The sequence below is a fragment of the Schistocerca gregaria genome, chromosome X (assembly GCF_023897955.1).
Source record: "Schistocerca gregaria isolate iqSchGreg1 chromosome X, iqSchGreg1.2, whole genome shotgun sequence".
In the NCBI taxonomy this organism is placed as follows: domain Eukaryota; kingdom Metazoa; phylum Arthropoda; class Insecta; order Orthoptera; family Acrididae; genus Schistocerca; species Schistocerca gregaria.
The window spans coordinates 822,117,464-822,135,833 of NC_064931.1; the positions used below are offsets into that span (position 1 = coordinate 822,117,464).

The 18,370-nt window shown below is 39.4% G+C and overlaps 1 protein-coding gene across 2 annotated transcripts in view; it reads right to left on the reverse strand.

Moving 5' to 3' along the window:
* Positions 1-18,370, reverse strand: part of LOC126299320 (isoleucine--tRNA ligase, cytoplasmic) — a 173,465-nt gene that overhangs the window by 49,111 nt on the left and 105,984 nt on the right. For both annotated transcript variants that reach the window (XM_049991146.1, XM_049991145.1), the window contains 2 exons: positions 16,695-16,797; positions 16,403-16,621 (listed from right to left, as the gene is read on the reverse strand). In XM_049991146.1, coding sequence (XP_049847103.1) covers positions 16,403-16,621; positions 16,695-16,797 — 322 coding nt within the window. The remainder of the gene's footprint in view (positions 1-16,402; positions 16,622-16,694; positions 16,798-18,370) is intronic.

Sequence of the window (18,370 nt, forward strand, 5' to 3'; positions counted from 1 at the left end):
ATCCCAGGCAGTTATTGGGATTATGCATCTCTACATTATTTATTGTTCTACCTATCTGATCTTCAGCATTCTTCTGTAGCACCACATTTGAAAACCTTATCTCTCTTCTTGTCTGTACTGTTTATTGTCTACGTTGCCCTCCCATACAAGGCTACACCCCAGACAAATACTTTAATAAGTTTTCGTAATTTAATTCTTAAATTCCTTGCATGTTTCTTTACTTAACTGTAATCTTAGGTGTTTTTGTAATTAAGAAGTGTAATCTCGTGTTTTAGTAACTGTAAAGAGTATATTTGTGATGCCTGTAGAACAGTTATTTCTTTTGAATGGTCAGTGACACAGCTCAGGAAGGCATCAGCCTCCATTGGTGACATCAGGAGGATAGCAAGTTACACAGTCAGCTTTATGTGTGTTTTTATACTTAATTCTTAAGTTAGTAGAGCTTGGACAGGTAGAATGGTGCAGGTGCAGGAGGAGTTGGCTGCAGTTCACGAACAGCTGAAGATGCTTTTGGCGACTGTCAGTCACCTTCAGGCTGTTGCCTCGGGGTATAGCAGTGGCGGAGAATCTATCGTGTGTCACTCATTTTGCCCACAGGCTTGGCTGCAGAGGTAATCTGCATTGTACTTGATGGGGTTAGTCTGCCCTCAACACAGGTGAGTAGTGGGTGGTAATACATTTTTGGTGCTCGAGGCGGAGAGTCAATGCAGAGGTTGCCCATCTGGCCTCACTTATTGACCCTGTGCTGGTCCTTCAGCAGGGCCTGAGCAGGCAAACACAGAAGTGAGGTGGGGGATTTGCTACTTATTGGGAACTCCACTTTTAGGCATATTATGGAGACACTTAGGGAAATAGCATCTAGGACCACAAAGAAATATAATGTGTACTTGGTATGTCTGCCGAGGAGGGGGAGGGGGAGGGGAGGCCTCATCCAAGATGCGGAGGAAGCCCTGCCTGAGGCTATCCAGCATGCAGGCTGCAGTCATCTGCAAGTTGTGGCTCATGTCAATACTTATGATGTCTGTTGCTTGGGCTCTGAGGCCATCCTCAATTTGCATGGGTGGCTGGTGGAAGTGTTAAAGACTGCTGGCCTCGTGCACCATGTACAAGCACAGCTCACAATTTGCAGCACAGTTTCCAGAATTGATCAAGGTCTTTCGGGTTGGAGTCGAGTGGAGAGTTCAACCAAAGGCTTTGGCAATTCTGTGATTGTATTGACTGCAGATTTCTGAACCTGCATTATGGGGTGGAGAATTGTAGGACTCCCCTTTATGAGTCGTGGATGCACTACAAAAGGAAAGAAGCTACTTGGGTATAAAGACTATACTGTAGTTTGAAGTTAGCTGATATGCACAGAGCAAAATCAGAACACATACAACATATAGGCACTTTGATGGTCAGAATTTTAACAGTAAATTGTAAAAATTTGTAACAAAGTTCCTAAATTTCTGAATTTACTCTCCCCTGGCATAGATGAGCAACTGAAGGAAATGGAAACAAGCAAGTCATCAGGTCTGGATGGATACCAGTTCAGTTTTATATAGATTATTCTTTGGTATATGTCCCTTACTTAGCTCACATTTAGTATGAATCTCTCATCCAGCGCAAAGTCCCAAGCAACTGAAAAAAAGCCCAGGTGACTCCAGTACATAATAATTACAGACCTGTATCCTTATCATTAGTTTGCTGCAGAATTCTTGAACATATTCTCAGTTTGAATATAATACATTTCCTTAAGATGGAAAAGCTTCTGTCTATTAATCAGCACAGATTTAGAAAGCACTGCTCATGTGAAACTCAGCTTGCCTTTTTTTTCACAGTATCCTGCAAAACATAGGGGAAAGGCAACAAGCAGATTCTATATTCCTAGATTTCTGAAAAGTATTTGACATGGTAGCCCACTGTAGACTGTCAATGAAGTTACGAACATACTGAATAGGTTCCCATATATGAGAGTGGCTCGGAGACTTCTGAAGTAAGAGAGTTGTCCTCAACAGCGAGTGTTCATCAGAGACACACGTATCATCAGAAGTGACACTGGGAAGTGAGTAGGATTATTCGTATTCCCTTTATACATAAATGATCTGACAGACAAGGTAAACACCAATCTGTGACTGTTTGCAGATGTTGGTGTACGAGAAGGTGTTGTCATTGAGTAACTGTTGGAGGATACAAGATGATTGAGACAAAATGTCTGGCTATTGTGATGAATGCTAGCTTACTGCAGATGAGTAAAAAAACAACCTGCAATGCTCAAATACAGCATTAGCAGAGTGCTGCTTGACACAGCCATGTCAGTTACATGTCTGGACATAATGCTGCAAAGCAGGATGTAATGGAACCAAGTGACTATAATAGGGAAGGCAAATGGTGGACTTCAGTTTACTGGGAGAATTTTAGGAAAGTGTGGTTGTTTTGTACAGGAGACTGCAAACACAACACTGGCAGGACCCATCATTCTTGAATACTGCTGGAGTGTTTGGGATCCCCACCAGATTGGATTAAAGGAATACATTGAATGTCATTCCACACCAAAACACGCAATAATTCAAGGATTTGTAACCTATTTCAGATTTTCACACAACTTTCCTCATTTGCTTATACTTATATGAACTTCTGCAAAATGGTTTTGGTCTCAGACCATAACTATATTTTATGTCTGATTTTAGATGTAGTGATATTTGATAACTGGGCTCTGCAAGAATGTCAATGCAAAATGGTACTTATCTACATAAATGTCCATAACTCGTGTTTATGAAGCTTACGATTTGGAATTTTTTCAGAAGCTAAGTAAGGCATATAGTTAACAGATATCCAGTTATTGAAGCAGTAAAGTTACAAAGAATTTTTTTTTTAAAATATTAATGTATGTGATTTTTGATATCAGAAAAATTGCGAGGATTTGGAAAAACGTTTGTCTCACATTTCTCGAACCTGCTGGAAACCAGATTTTGGTCTTAAACAATCTCCTAGATTGTAAGCTTTCTAATAAAATAAAATTTTTAATGGGTCTTCTGCTAATTGACACACACACACACACACACACACACACACACACACACACACACACACACACACACACACCTGAAATCAAAATACTTTTTTCTGTGGTAGAAAAGGGTCATTTTAAGTAGGTTCATCCACTCACTGTTTCACTGCCTCACATGCAAGGGTATCAAATTAGTATATTTAAGTATAGTTCACGCTAGGCAGGGAAGTTAAGTGTGAAAATTTATTTCCTTTCATTTGACTAATTCAATAATTTTTAAAGACTATGATATATATGATTCTTGCTTACAGTGATTAAATAGTGTACTTAGACAGCAATAGCTTGTTTGAATCCTTTACAGGCATGAAAATAACAAAACAACTGCTGAAATTGATTGTTGAGAATAACTGACATGCAACAATTAGTCTATTTAGCCTCAGCTACTAAAGAGTAGAGAGACAGGTCATATCTGTTTGTGGTGTGGCCCTGTCATTCCACTTGTATAAAGTATGTTTTAGGTGAATTAGTGCTCAGTGAATTGAAATGGAAAATGTGAATTTGTGCACTGTTGGAAAATTACTAAAAACATCATATCATTTGACAACCTATACCTTAGTAAAAACTCTACAAAAAAAAAATAGAAGAGCTGAGTGGGGGCAGACTAGATCTGATATTGTTGCAATCCAATGCAAGCTTTCCACAATGTCAAGGAAGTGCTACTATATGTGGACATCACAGATACTATTACTTAAAAGTTTCTGAAAGTCATCAGAGAACTTGTCGTGATCCATTCAAAAGACACAGACAAATAGTTAAAAAACTTCGAGGTCATTTTGCCTGTCTTTGTCTAAAACATTAAGTACTATAAGAACCTACATAAAACCAGGCCAAAAACTGCGCACAACATGTTGTAAGATTTGTGAACAGAAAACTGACTCTGTGATAGAAATGAAAGTGATGCAGAGGACCCAGAGGTGACATTTCACGAATCACTACTAAAAAGTCAAAGTATTGAGGATGCAAATAAAACTTTAAATGATTTGGGGTGATCTCCATTAAAACTTCATGCCATTTCAAATCGCAGCAAGGCTTCATATCGAAAAAAGAAGGTAGACAAAGTGAAGCATGTTTTGAAATGAAAAGTGTGTCGTGCATTAGATTGCAGTAATGAAGATTCTGACTGTAGAGAAGAAAAATTTGATGAAAGATTTTGATACCATAATATTCTTAATGAAAGAAAAAGTGGCTAGTGTAAGAGTACCTGAAGAAATTCAAATTTTAACTTTAGCTCCACCCTCTCAGTCAAAAGAAAACAATGTCAGAATTCAATGTTGGTGAGTATGTGGTTCGACAAGCAAGGAAACTGAAAGCAGAAATGGGTACTTTATCAATTCATAAGCCAAAAACGGGGAAGTTATTGTTGATGAAGTGGTAAAGACTGTCACTTATTTCTATCAAAATGATGAATATACTCGAATGTTACCAGGAGCAAACGACAAAGTTAGCATTCAGAAGAATGTGTATATGCAAAAGAGACTCATCCTTTGCAACTTAAGAGAACTGTACTCTGGTTTTAAATGGGAACATCCAAACATTAACATTGGTGTATTTCTGAATTTTGTTGGCTAAGACTAAAGTGGTGTATTTTTAGCTGATGCTGCCAGCTCTCATTCAGTGTGTGTGTGTGTGTGTGTGTGTGTGTGTGTGTGTGTGTGTGATCCACCACACTGAAGAAACATGCAATGAACTTCTAAAATTTCTTGTATGTGGCTCTGAGAACTACGACTGAATGCTTAATCACTGTGATAATTGTACCAGCGATGACAAACTGCCAGAATTATTAAAACAGAAATTAGCTTGCAAAGATGCTGAGGATGACATTGAGTTCAGCCAGTGAATAAACACAGATCAGGCAGAAGTGGTAAAGTAGTCTGCAACTGTTGGTGTGTACATAGACTTGCTGGTAACAGTATTACAGGCACTTAAACCACACTCATTTATATGTGTGTGTCAGTCAAAATCATTGAAAAAATTGAAAGAAAATCTAACCCTGGAAAAAGCAATTTTGTTAATTAACTTTGCTCAAAACTACAGTTTTGTAATTCAGAATGAAATTTAGATTTATCACTAGACAAGAAGCAGCTGTACTATCCATCCCGTGTGTGTTTATGTGGTAAACGAATAAAGTAAATTGGTGATAGTGAACCACTGTTTTATTTATAAGTGATGATATGGAACATGGTGCAGGATTTGTAAATGATGTCAAGAAAGAAATGGTTACGTGGTTTTCAGAGCATTATTCACAAGTGAAGAAAGTGCATTATTTCACTGATGGATGTGCTGCTCAATATAAGAACAGAAAAAGCTTTAAAAATTTGTGTGAGCACAAAAACAATTTTTCTATTGATGCTAAGCATTCCTTTTTTTGCTACTAGCCACAGTAAAACTATGTGCGATGGTTTGGGAGGCACCATAAAACATATATTGAGAAGATTTCTGCAAGGCTAATACTGACAAATGTTTTTTTCACTTCTTAGTGAAAGTGAATGTAGATTTCCTACACAAGAACCTCTACACAAGAGAATTTCGACAACCTGCACAATACCTGGTACCAGGAATTTGCACAATTACAAACCATTTTGTTTTGATTCTTTAGAGATTAGAAGAGTAACTTCTTCTGAAAAGCCCTCCTTGATTTTTTCATTCAAAGCAAATGCCTCACATAAATTCTTTTGTAGCAGCTGTATATGATGACAGGTGGTACTTTGCCTTCGTCAGAAATGTCTGCGATGAAGGAGGAGATGTTGAACTACTTTTTCCCCACCCATCTGGTCCAGCAGTGTCATTCTTTGGTCTGAGGAGGAGGACTCTGTTTTGTGCCTTTGTAAAACACTTTATGCGTTGTTGGTGTACCTAAATCAACATCATCAGGCATCATGTAATACTTTAATGAAAAAGATGCGAAGTTAGCACAATGTAATTCATCAAAGAGATTAAAAACTTTCATTGATAGTTTCGGGAATCTTCACTGCTGAACATGTACATTTTAAATTAACATTAGTATGACTAGAATAATTGTTGTTTAAAGATGTTTATTTGACACCCTAAATAAAGTTAATGCGTGTAATGAAAATGTTTGAATTAAATTTATAGCTTTTAGCTCTATACTTTCATGCTCTGTACTTTCATGAAGTGGCTTTACTATAGGTTGTCAGTTTCAATAATCTGATTTGAATGACCTTCCGAACAATGATGTGATATATCTCAAATGAGCATCCAATATATATCAAAACTCAGGAAGCTGCTTCTTTTTCTTTTTTAAAAATATCAGAGCTTTGATAAAAATAAATCTTGTATCAGCTGCCAGAAAGTGTTTCACATATTTAAAAAAATCACTGTTTGGACCACAATAACATAAGTTTATTTTCTATATTCCTTCAAGTATAGAATAGTAATTTTTTCCCAATAAAGATAAATCCCTTCTGTGACATCTGGGGAAATCGACAGTGATGTGTTAAAAATAAGATACTTTCTGTTATTATTATTATTATTATTATTATTATTGTCTGAAGTAATGCAATACAAATGACAAACTCCAGGTGCACCATTTAAGTTTGTAAAAAAAATCCATTTTTTCTTCTCAAACTACATGAAGTATGTTGAGAAATTTTGCACTGACTATTGCCATGCAGAAAGTAACAAGTAGAAAAAGTTTTGCAGAAATCTGAAGCAGTATGTGTCATGTATGGATGATATTTCTTAGAACTTTTTTTTTCATCACAACACAAAGGATTGTGATTTCTGATTTGTTTGTGTGTCCATTCATAGAAAACCCATAAATAATAACATTTTATTACAATGTGAACTGTGTTGGGAATTATTTTAAGACCAATAAGAAGTTTCCACCAGGTTGGAGGTATGTGATATAAGCATTTTTCAACAGGTCTGTGCTTTTGGAAATTGGAAAGCGATACACATCAAATTTTTTTGTATTATTCTTTGCAACTTCACTCCTAAATAATTACATGTCTGTTAAGTATGTGCTTCTCTTAACATATGCAAAAAAAATTGCAAATAAAAAGCTTCATATACACCCGAGTTTGGTCAGTTATGTAGATAAGTACCATTCTGCATTGACATTCTTGCAGAGCCCAGCTTATCAGAATATCACTACATTTAAAATTCGAGATATATATATATATATATATATATATATATATATATATATATATATATATATATATATATATATATATATATATATATATATATATAGAAACAGATTTTGCACAAGTTCTTACGTTATAAGTATAAGCAAATGTGCAACGTTTCATGAAATCTGAGATGATGGGTGACATGACCTGCACAATTTGATGTGGAATGACCCTGAAGTAGTTCAGAAGAGTGCCCCTAGATTTGTTACTGGCAGAGTCAATCATAATGCAAGTGTTACAGAGAAGCTTTGTGAACTCAAATGGGAATCCCTGGAGGGGAAACAACATTCTTTTCATGGAACACTACTAATGAGAAAATTTAGAGAAACATTTGCAGCTGAGTGCAGAATGAGTCTGTTGCTGCTAATGTATATTTTATATAAGGACCACTAAGATTTTGTATGGTAGCAGTGAAGGCCGTTCTCCAGAAGGCATTGGAAACTGCCTACAGATTTCGTTAATTCTCCTCTAGGGTCAAGCTCATGATCCAGATATCAAGGTAGTTGACTAACTAGTGAATGTCCTGAATCAACTGCTCCATGTATCGTTGATAAATCCCCGGAACAGATGAAATTCCAAAAGGCAAGCCATTAAACTGTGAAATCTCAAACGGGGTGTTGAGCACTACGAAATTCCACGAAGTGATGTCCAATGGTTGGACAACTTGATGATGAAGTCAGAGGGTCAGTAATTTTCATGCACTGACTTGTGCAATGCACACCTGCATTCGCTGTTGGGTACTGGACTTCTTAGTGCTTAACAACCCCTTTGGGACTGAACAATTTAATCACCTGCCTTTTTGTATTTCATCTGTTCCAGGAATTTGTCAAAAATATTTGGTGCCGTTGATTCAGGACATTCCCTGTTGCGTCAATGACCTTGATGACATCTGGGTCATGGGCTCCATGCAAGAGGAAATCTATAGGCAGTTTACCAACACCTTCTGGAGAAGGGCCTCCAAGTCAAATGGAAAAATGTAATTTTCCCCCCAAAAGTGCATTTTTTTGGGACACGTGGTTAGCAAAGCTGGCCTTGTCCCTACAGATGAGCGCATCAAAGCTATCATCAACCTGCAGATGGCAAGAAACCTGGAGGAGCTCTAGTCTTTTTGGGAAAGATTTCTTATTGTCCTAAGTTCATTCCGCAGACTGTGCACATCTGCCATTCTGTTTAATTGGCTTTGCCAAATGGGCAACCAATTCATGTGGTATACAAACTGTCAACAGCCTCTTCAGTCCCTCAAGCAGTGTTTGTGTTCCGCTCTCTGTTTGGCTTCTTTAACACCACATAAACTTTAACCCTGGCCGCCAACACATTCCAGAATAGCACTGGTGGTCCACCACCCAGAATTAGAATGCAGATGCCAGCAGAATCCAATTCAAAGTTTAATCGACAGAAGCCCTTGTTTTTTGATTGGATGATACCTTCCAGCAGACATTGCTGGATTTTCCTTTGACAGCACGGTAGGCCACTGACCAGCTTTTCCAGAAAATCTTAACAGTACAGATGGGATTGCTTGAGTGTGCTTCTTCAAGAGCTGATTCGGTGCAGAGTCCTTTTTTCTGCTGCGGGATCGGCGTAACATTGTCCAGAGGATATTTCTGCTTGCCACAGAGGAATAAAGCTGACAAGTGGTTGCCTCTCGGGTTGCATCCTCATATACTGCTGTCGTCGTATACGTTGCACTGGGATATGTCTCACGTGAAGCCAATGATCGAGATGCTAAGTCTTCTTGATTGGCGACTGATAACGATATTGAGCATCTAGTGTGTTCTTGTGCAGCTTGCGCACAGAACTATGCTGCACCACCTTGTCAGTTTTCCCCTTGGCCAGTTCCAGAGCACCGCTGGGGCAGGGTGCATGTCGACTTTGCAGGCCCTTTCTTGGGAAGCATATGATAGTTGGTGGTTGATGCGTTGTCAGATTTTCTGTATGTTGCCAAACTGTCTTCCACAATACAGGCAGCAATAATTCATACACCAACTGTATTTTTTGACATTACAGCTTTCCCTGGATCATCATCTTCAATAACAGTCAACAATTTGTGTCACACGAGTTTACAGATTTTTGCATCCACAACAGTACCCAGCATCTAATTACCACCCTGTTTCACCCACCTTGTAACTCTGAGGTGAAGTGATTCGTGCAATTGTTCATAAATCAAATGACGAAGTCTGTGTCTGCCTCATCCCATGATGATCCCGTCTAGTTTCCTCGACTTTTACCAGTAAACACTGGTTAATGGGTGCACTCTGGCAGAACATTTGCATGGGTGCCAGCCAGGTGCAGGGTATTCACCCCAAGTCACAGACCCTGGTCAGTCATGGCCCATTGCATCTTCCTCATGAGGCTGCTGTTTGTGCCCAGTCTTCTAGCCAGTGGGGTAGTTTCTGGGTAAAATAGTCAGCTGACCCGTCATTCCAATCACTTGCATCTCAAATTGCTGGACCCTCAATTCCACCGTCTCCTAGCCAGCCAGGCGAGAGGGTCAGTCATGGTGTTTTTACAATGGGAGGCTCCCAATCACAGCAGAGTGCTCATCCAGGGCCACCTTCATCGTGCTCTCTGCCATCCTACCTTCTACCATGTAATAGGGTGCTGGTGGAGATGTCTCCCTTGATTACCGATGCAGAGCCCATGGAATTTGAACCACTGCCCTCCAACCCCCAGTCACCAGTGGACGAATCCTTGCACCCCCACCCCCCTCTGATGCTATACTTGTTCCCTCTTCCCTAAGTTCAGCTCCTGGGCTTGTAGTTGAACCACCACCAGCTATTAAGTTATATTCTGTGTTGACAGCGACAGTTCCACAGCATTTTCATGTATGTGCAGATACAAAACCTAAGGTTCTGACTAACCAGCAATAATGTGCCTCAAGTGCAAGTTCTGAACTTATTTTGAATTTTTTTTTTTTTTTTTTTTTTTTCCCACAAGATCATTACTGGTCATGAGACATGGTGCTGTGGTTATGGCTACAAAACCATACGACAATTGACCACATTGATGACATACATTAAGTAAGATAAAGAGAAGAAATAAATTTTAATCTCAAGTTTATTAAAAATTAAAAAATAGAACAGTGAAATTACTTTAACTGATCACAGACCAAAACCACTCTTGTGAAGGACACACTACTCATCTGGACAGCAAACTAGCTGATGTATTTTTTAATTGTATAAACTACTGACCTACCCTAGTTTCGACCAGGTAATCAATGTCTGCACAACTTGTCTGGCACAGTAGTAATAAATTACATACACAAACCTTTGCATTAATTGTCTACCTATTAGTGAAAACCTTATCAAAATCCCTAAAAGCAAGGCAGGGAATTTAATTTAGAATATGTATGGATTAAGAAACAATGCGAACAAACAGTTGTTACTAGATTCATACTCTGCTTTCTTCCATTCCCGTCTGCAGTAGGGAATATTGCTTTGGGGAGATTCCCCATGAACTAAGATTTATTTTTAGATGGCAGAAGAAAGCAACCTGACATAATTTAGGATTAGCACCTCGAGAGACCTGTTCAAACAACTTTCAATGTCTTGGCATAATGACAGTGCCTAGCATGTATATTTACAAGGTAGTGCTCAATTTCTATTACAGGCTTCTAGGGTTGTGGAGGGGGCTTAGTAGAGAAGGTTTTGATGAGGAACCCATGTTCAGAAATGTAGCGATGGATGTAAAATAAGTCTGAAGGTCAGATAACTTTCAAATCTTGTGCTTCACAGTACACACATTGTGAAGGCAATGACCTCTGACTTTTGTTCTCTTTAGGGGCCCATGTCATGGGCAATGTTTCGAGTACTCGTCCATGGGTTCTCTTCTATGTGATGAAGGATGTCCTCATCAAAGCTGAGATTGCAACACATCCACAAAACACCACAGGCAACCCTCCTGCCTGCAAATGTACCAGTTTCCCTCAGCCACTATTATAGTGGGATGAAAATGGTATGTGTTATAATTACAACAGAGACTGATGATGGTGCCCTCTTCTCTGTTTGTATATATATCATGAATCGGGAAATCTAAGAGTGATCTGATCTTCAAACTTATTTTGTATTGGTACATTTCTGGGCATGGATTCCTCATCAAAATTTTATCTACTGAGTCGTCTTTATAATCCCTAGAAGCCTGTAATTGGGACAGCAAAATACCCTGTACAACTGTGTAGTATGTGCCAGAGAAACCTGGAAAAAATCAACATGAGATGTAAACACATATTTACATAATACTGGACACAGTCACTTTTGGGCTTTGTCTTCCTATAGCTCATAATAACTGTAAGTACATGAGCATAGCATTTTTTAGTAAATCATCATACTGAGCTTGTACACTACCAATAAATAAATAAATATAAAAGTGTATTACAAACTTTGGCAAAACAGTGTATTCTATTCAACTGGAGAACTCCTTGAAAATAATCATTATAATATACTACCAACCCAGCCTGGCTTCACATGCATACCACTAAGTAACTAGATAGCACTAAGTATCTATGGCTGGATGAATTGTGTGGCACAGCAACAATCGTTTTTTAGCCACTGCATGTAATTATTAATAATGTTTAGAGAGCAACATTTAGCAAGTGAAAAAAAATCACTTCCGTATAACTTATACAATGTAAGCTGTGCATGGCAGCAAAGTTCTCAGGAAGCATGTATGTCCCGTGTCCCATATTTAATTGGCATTTGGACTGACATCTCAAGGGAATGATGGGAGTTACGAGCTATTACACCACTCGGGAAACCATGACTCTGTCTTATCTGTTACTGAAAACTGTATCGAAGTCCCTTAAGCAGTTTGACAGACACGAAAAAGCAGTGGGAGCCTTTAATTTATAAAATGCATAGGAAAAGATATGTATACATGTATAGAACGTGGTAATAATAGTTTTGTGTCAGTCAATGGTCACTAGTGTAAGTCTTTCAATCAGATGCCACTTCACATGCATACTGCAAAATACTGTCCTCATCCACAAAGATGTGTGGGCAGCATAAAAGAGTAAAAACCCCAGAATGGATGTAAGAAGCCAACTCGCTTATTCACATATAACATGGTCAAGTTTCTCTCTAAAACCAGCTGTGTTAATATAACTATGGTGATCAGATCAATGTTTATGCTGCACTCATTAGAGAGGGCATCTTACTCCCAAGGAACATGCATCTGAAACTGTGTGCCTACATCTATATATACATTTATACTCCGCAAGCCACCCAACTGTGTGTGGCGGAGGGCACCTTACGTGCCACTGTCATTACCTCCCTTTTCTGTTCCAGTCGCGTATGGCTCGCAGTAAGAACGACTGCCTGAAGGTTTCCGTGCGCGCTCTAATCTCTCTAATTTTACATTCGTTATCTCCTCGGGAGGTATAAGTAGGGGGACGCAATATATTCGATGTCTCATCCAGAAACGCATCCTCTCGAAACCTGGTGAGCACGCTACACCGCAACGCAGAGCGCCTCTCTTGCAGAGTCTGCGTTATCGGACTTCTACATAAGCGAGCGAGCGCCGCACAGTGGCTCATTCGCACTGCTGCTGCTGCACAGGCAACTGCATTGAATGCTGCAAAGATGCCGTACAGAAGATACCGTCGCCGTTCTAAACAGACAGTGTAGAAAACCATCGAGAACATTGAGTTTGCTACAACAGCTGGACACAAGAATAATCCTATACCAGTCAAGTCTGTCGCTGCTCAAGCCTTACTGGACGGACCTTCTGTTTTCTGTGGTTGTCGTCTTAACTTTAGTTTAGATATTAATGATTCATTTGGTCACGGTAATGGCTGGTTTACTGTAGCCATAGTCCGTGGAGGTTCTGGAGTACCACATGTTCCTGGACTTGAAAGTTTTGTTGACAGAGACATTATTGCATTTCATACCTACCATATGGCCGAAATTGCTAATAAAGACTTTGGTAACCATCTCCGTAACGCTATCAGGGTTACCAAATAACCCTGCGACGAAGGTATATTGCTTCCCCCTACTTATACCTCGCGAGGAGATCACGAATGTAAAATTAGAGAGATTAGAGCGCACACGGAGGCTTTCAGACAGTCGTTCTTCCTGCGAACCATACGAGACTGGAACAGGAAAGAGAAGTAATGACAGTGGCACGTAAAGTGCCCTCCGCCACACACCATTGGGTGGCTTGCGGAGTATAAATGTAGATGTACATGAAGTAACTGCTACCAGTGTTTGTTCCGCTATCATATAATCATACAATAAAGGACCCTTCTTTCTATTTATTCGCAATACATTACATTTGTTTATGTTAAGGGTCAGTTGCCACTCCCTGCACCAAGTGACTATCCGCTGCAGATCTTCCTGCATTTCGCTACAATTTTCTAATGCTGCAACTTCTCTGTATACTACAACATCATCCGCGAAAAGCCGCATGGAACTTCCGACACTATCTACTAGGTCATTTATATATATTGTGAAAAGCAATTGTCCCATAACACTCCCCTGTGGCATGCCAGAGGTTACTTTAACGTCTGTAGACGTCTCTCCATTGATAACAAAATGCTGTTTTCTGTTTGCTAAAAACTCTTCAATCCAGCCACACAGCTGGTCTGATATTACATAGGCTCTTACTTTGTTTATCAGTCGACAGTGCGGAACTGTATCAAACGCCTTCCGGAAGTCAAGGAAAATAGCATCTACCTGGGAGCCTGTATCTAATATTTTCTGGGTCTCATGAACAAATAAAGCGAGTTGGGTCTCACACGATCGCTGTTTCCGGAATCCATGTTGATTCCTACAGAGTAGATTCTGGGTTTCCAAAAACGACATGATACTCGAGCAAAAAACATGTTCTAAAATTCTTCAACAGATCGACGTCAGAGATAGAGGTCTATAGTTTTGTGCACCTGCTCGACGACCCTTCTTGAAGACTGGGACTACCTGTGCTCTTTCCAATCATTTGGAACCTTCCGTTCCTCTAGAGACTTGCGGTACATGGCTGTTAGAAGGTGGGCAAGTTCTTTCACGTACTCTGTGTAGAATCGAATTGGTATCCCGTCAAGTCCAGTGGACTTTCCGCTGTTGAGTGATTCCAGTTAATTTTCTATTCCTTGGACACTTATTTCGATGTTAGCCATTTTTTCCATTTGTGCAAGGATTTAGAGAAGGAACTGCAGTGCGGTCTTCCTCTGTGAAACAGCTTTGGAAAAAGGTGTTTAGTATTTCAGCTTTAGACGTGTCATCCTCTGTTTCAATGCCATCATCATCCCAGAGTCTCTGGATATGCTGTTTCGAGCCACTTACTGATTTAACGTAAGACCAGAACTTCCTAGGATTTTCTGTCAAGTCGGTACATAGAATTTTCCTTTCGAATTCACTGAACACGCATAGCCCTCCTTACGCTAACTTTGACATTGTTTAGCTTCTGTTTGTCTGAGAGGTTTTGGCTGCGTTTAAATTTGCAGTGAAGCTCTCTTTTCTTTCGCAGTAGTTTCCTAACTTTGTTGTTGAACCACGGTGGGTTTTCCCGTCCCTCACAGTTTTACTTGGCACGTACCTGTCTAAAACGCATTTTACAATTGCCTTAAACTTTTTCCATCAACACTCAACATTGTCAGTGTCTGAACAGAAATTTTCGTTTTGATCTGTTAGGTAGTCTGAAATTTGCCTTCTATTACCCTTGCTAAACAGATAAACCTTCCTCCCTTTTTTTTTTATATTCATATTAACTTCCATATTCAGGGATGCTGCAACGGCCTTATGACCACTGATTCCCTGTTCTGCACTTACAGAGTCGAAACGTTTGTTATCAGTAGGTCCAAGATGTTATCTCCACGAGTCGGTTCTCTGTTTAATTGCTCGAGGTAATTTTCGGATAGTGCACTCAATATAATGTCACTCGATCTGTCCCTACGACCCGTCCTAAACATCTGAGTGTCCCAGTCTATATCTGGTAAATTGAAATTTCCTACCAGTACATGTGCTATGAAAAGCAACTAACTTGATATTAAAATTCTTCACACTCAGTTCTAATAGATATGAAAAGGATTCTAAAGGCTACACTGACTTCATGGAAGTGAAAAGTTTATTGTCTCTATTACAAGCCACGGTACACTCCTAATGTTTCTAAGCACACTTACTGATCCTCCCTCTTATTTTAGCTTGTCTTTTACCTTTCTGAGGTAACCATTGCTTCTACCGATCTTTGCTAATTACTCGCTTCTAATATCGATGAGTCCTGAATCCTGTGGATGAACACACTAACACTTAACGGATTTATCAAACTTCCCACGGCAAGCATCCATGTATTGTCCTACCACATCTGACGTCCAGTCATGACTCCCCACTACTCCTTGCCTTCCACACTGCCCATAATGATTGGTGCCAAACCGAGCAGCTCGATCATTGGGGGTTCACCTGCCAACAGTGCTGCTGCACTAGGCTGCTACATGTAAGGTACACATATCGATACACAAGGTGTAACTATATCTGTAAACTTATATGGAAAATGACAATAAGCCACACAAACATGACAATGGTATCTAAGAACGATTGTGCCACCACTGCAAGGAGCAGTGAACATCAAACAGATGCTCTTCATTGAGAAGCAACAGCCTGTGCTGCAAGTTCTGCCATTCATTGGTAGATGCCAATGGCATTGTTTTCTAAGTCGCAGTTGACTTTTGAATTACACCCACAAACCTACCTTGTAAATCAATCTAGCTATAAATAAAAACTGTTATCAAAATCCCTACAGTAGATCCTGAAATCAGCAGCAACATACAGATAGAAGCAAGCAGGGGACTTCAATTTAGATATGTGTGGAGAGTTTTTCCTAAGTCATAAAGACGACCTTGTAGTTCTAAAACAAATTATTTTCTGTGATCATATATGTAAATTGATTTCTATGAATGTTAACTCTATTGTAAGCTTTGATGAATACAATTGTATGAAATATACTAAGACATATGCAGAATTTGATTAACAACAATAATAATAATAAAAAATGCCAGTCATCAGTTTCGATGAGAATAAAAATGCTTCCAACAATGGATTCACCAAATGGTGGACTTTACAATGTAGAGTTCTTTGAAGGTTATAAGGTTTTTTGTACAATTTGATTGATACATACAGCTTTTGACACTTATTTATGGTATCCCCTTGTACATGAAGCTGATGGAGTACTAAATTGTGTACAATACTTAAAGGAGAGTATTATAAGAACATTTGAGTACCTTTACTGCTTCTGTGATTGTCTTCAATTCACTCTTGAAACGGACTCCCAGCTCCTTGTAATTAGGCTCAGCCTTTCTCACTACTCCATAGCCAGCCATATCAGTTGTTAAGGTCACGTGGCGAACATTGAGCTCCTCAGCAATGTACCTCCTCAGACGCATCAGATCTGTTATGCACTTTTCATCTGGGTGTATTATTATCATGCTAGGCAGTGGGTACTGCAAATGAAACAAGGCTATTCAAAACTTTCCACTAAAAAAATTACCTGTCAAATTTTGTACCATACTTTACCTTCACCGGAACTGTCTTCCTATCACGTATTACACGGCCCAAGTCTATTACAGTTTGCATTCTTGCAACAGTTTTTTCCACATCACTATCAATGCAGGTTTCTCTGAAAAACACAATGTTAAGTATTAACTGTGTTTCCCTCCACTAACAACATTATTACAGTAACCATTAACCACTTCTGTGAAGCGTGTATAATAATTGTACTTCTATTACACTGGCATACACGTCATGCAAACGTCACCAGTCAGAGTCTGGATGATTAAAATTGGTTGCAGAGTGGCACCATATTTGCGATAACTTTTACTTTCCATCGCTAAATGTTAAATGCAATGCAAAATCCAGTGAAAATATAACGCAGCTTGTTTGATGCCAATGGAAAACTACAAGGTGTCCCAAATTTTAGGACGAAAATTTGGAAGATGGTACATGATCCTTTTCATCATATCAAACACAGCTATTGTGGCAGTTGAGAAGACTGTTATGGTTAAAAGAGGGTTCATATTTAAACAGCACAAACTGTATGAACTTTGCCACAACAGTACTGCACTAAATAATGCAGATGTATGTGTCCAAAATCATTCAGCCCTTTGTTTACAGCAAATGAGTAACTGCTACTCCACCAGTCCTCCAACATTTTATTCTTCAGGAAGTGCATTTTGTGGACATGTTTATAGATATTTATTGATGAATATTTTCCCACATGATCCAAAACCACCTCCCCAAATTCTATTTAATGAAGGATTCTTTGTTGAGACTCTCGCCCAGCTTTCTGTGGCTTGAGTGGCTCTATTTCTCAAGTTTCCATCTGTAAACTCATCCAGTTTTCAAGACACTACATCATGCTGCACCATACATTAAAATCATGTCTTGATGTCCCTGCAATGAGTGATGCTCCATTTTCTACAGATGGTAGTGATGATGATGAAGTCCCATACACCGTGACGGAGTGTAGGAGAACGATGCGGGAGGCCAGCACCACCGTACTAGGCAAGGTCCTAGTGGAGGTAGTTTGCCACTGCCTTCCTCCGACCGTAATGGGGATGAATGATGATGATGAAGACGACGACAATAACACTCAGTCATCTTGAGGCAGTTAAAATCCCTGACCCCGCCGGGAATCGAACCCGGGACCCCATGCTCGGAAAGCGAGACCACGAGCAGTGGACTTTCTACAGATATGAACTGTAAACAACAGTAAACCGCATTAAGGAAATGTCACAGAGAAATGCATATTGTCTTCTGAGGCATCACCATTGCTGATGTTGTTTATTATGAAAAATAAGCAATATGAAAATATACACTTCACACACATTCCTCATTTGAGACCTTGTACCTCTTGAAATTGCCCTTTTATGACCCGTGGTTTCTTAGCTCCCAATACATAGAATAGCATCCTCTACAGACTGCACAAAGGTTTTTGATACTGTGGAGAAGGTGATTTAAGTCAATACCAAAGACAGACAGTGTCACAGAAGCCTATGAGCTGCAACAACCAAGGTGACTTCTCAGCAAGCAGAACATATTCAGATGCACGTACGAATTATGGTGTATTACCTTTCTGGATACCTGTAGTGTACGTAAAATATCAAACTAACAGTATGGATGACATAATAATAAGCATCCTTGGCAAAGAGAAACAACTGAAACAGCTGAAACTAAGTAAGCTGCCAGGTCCG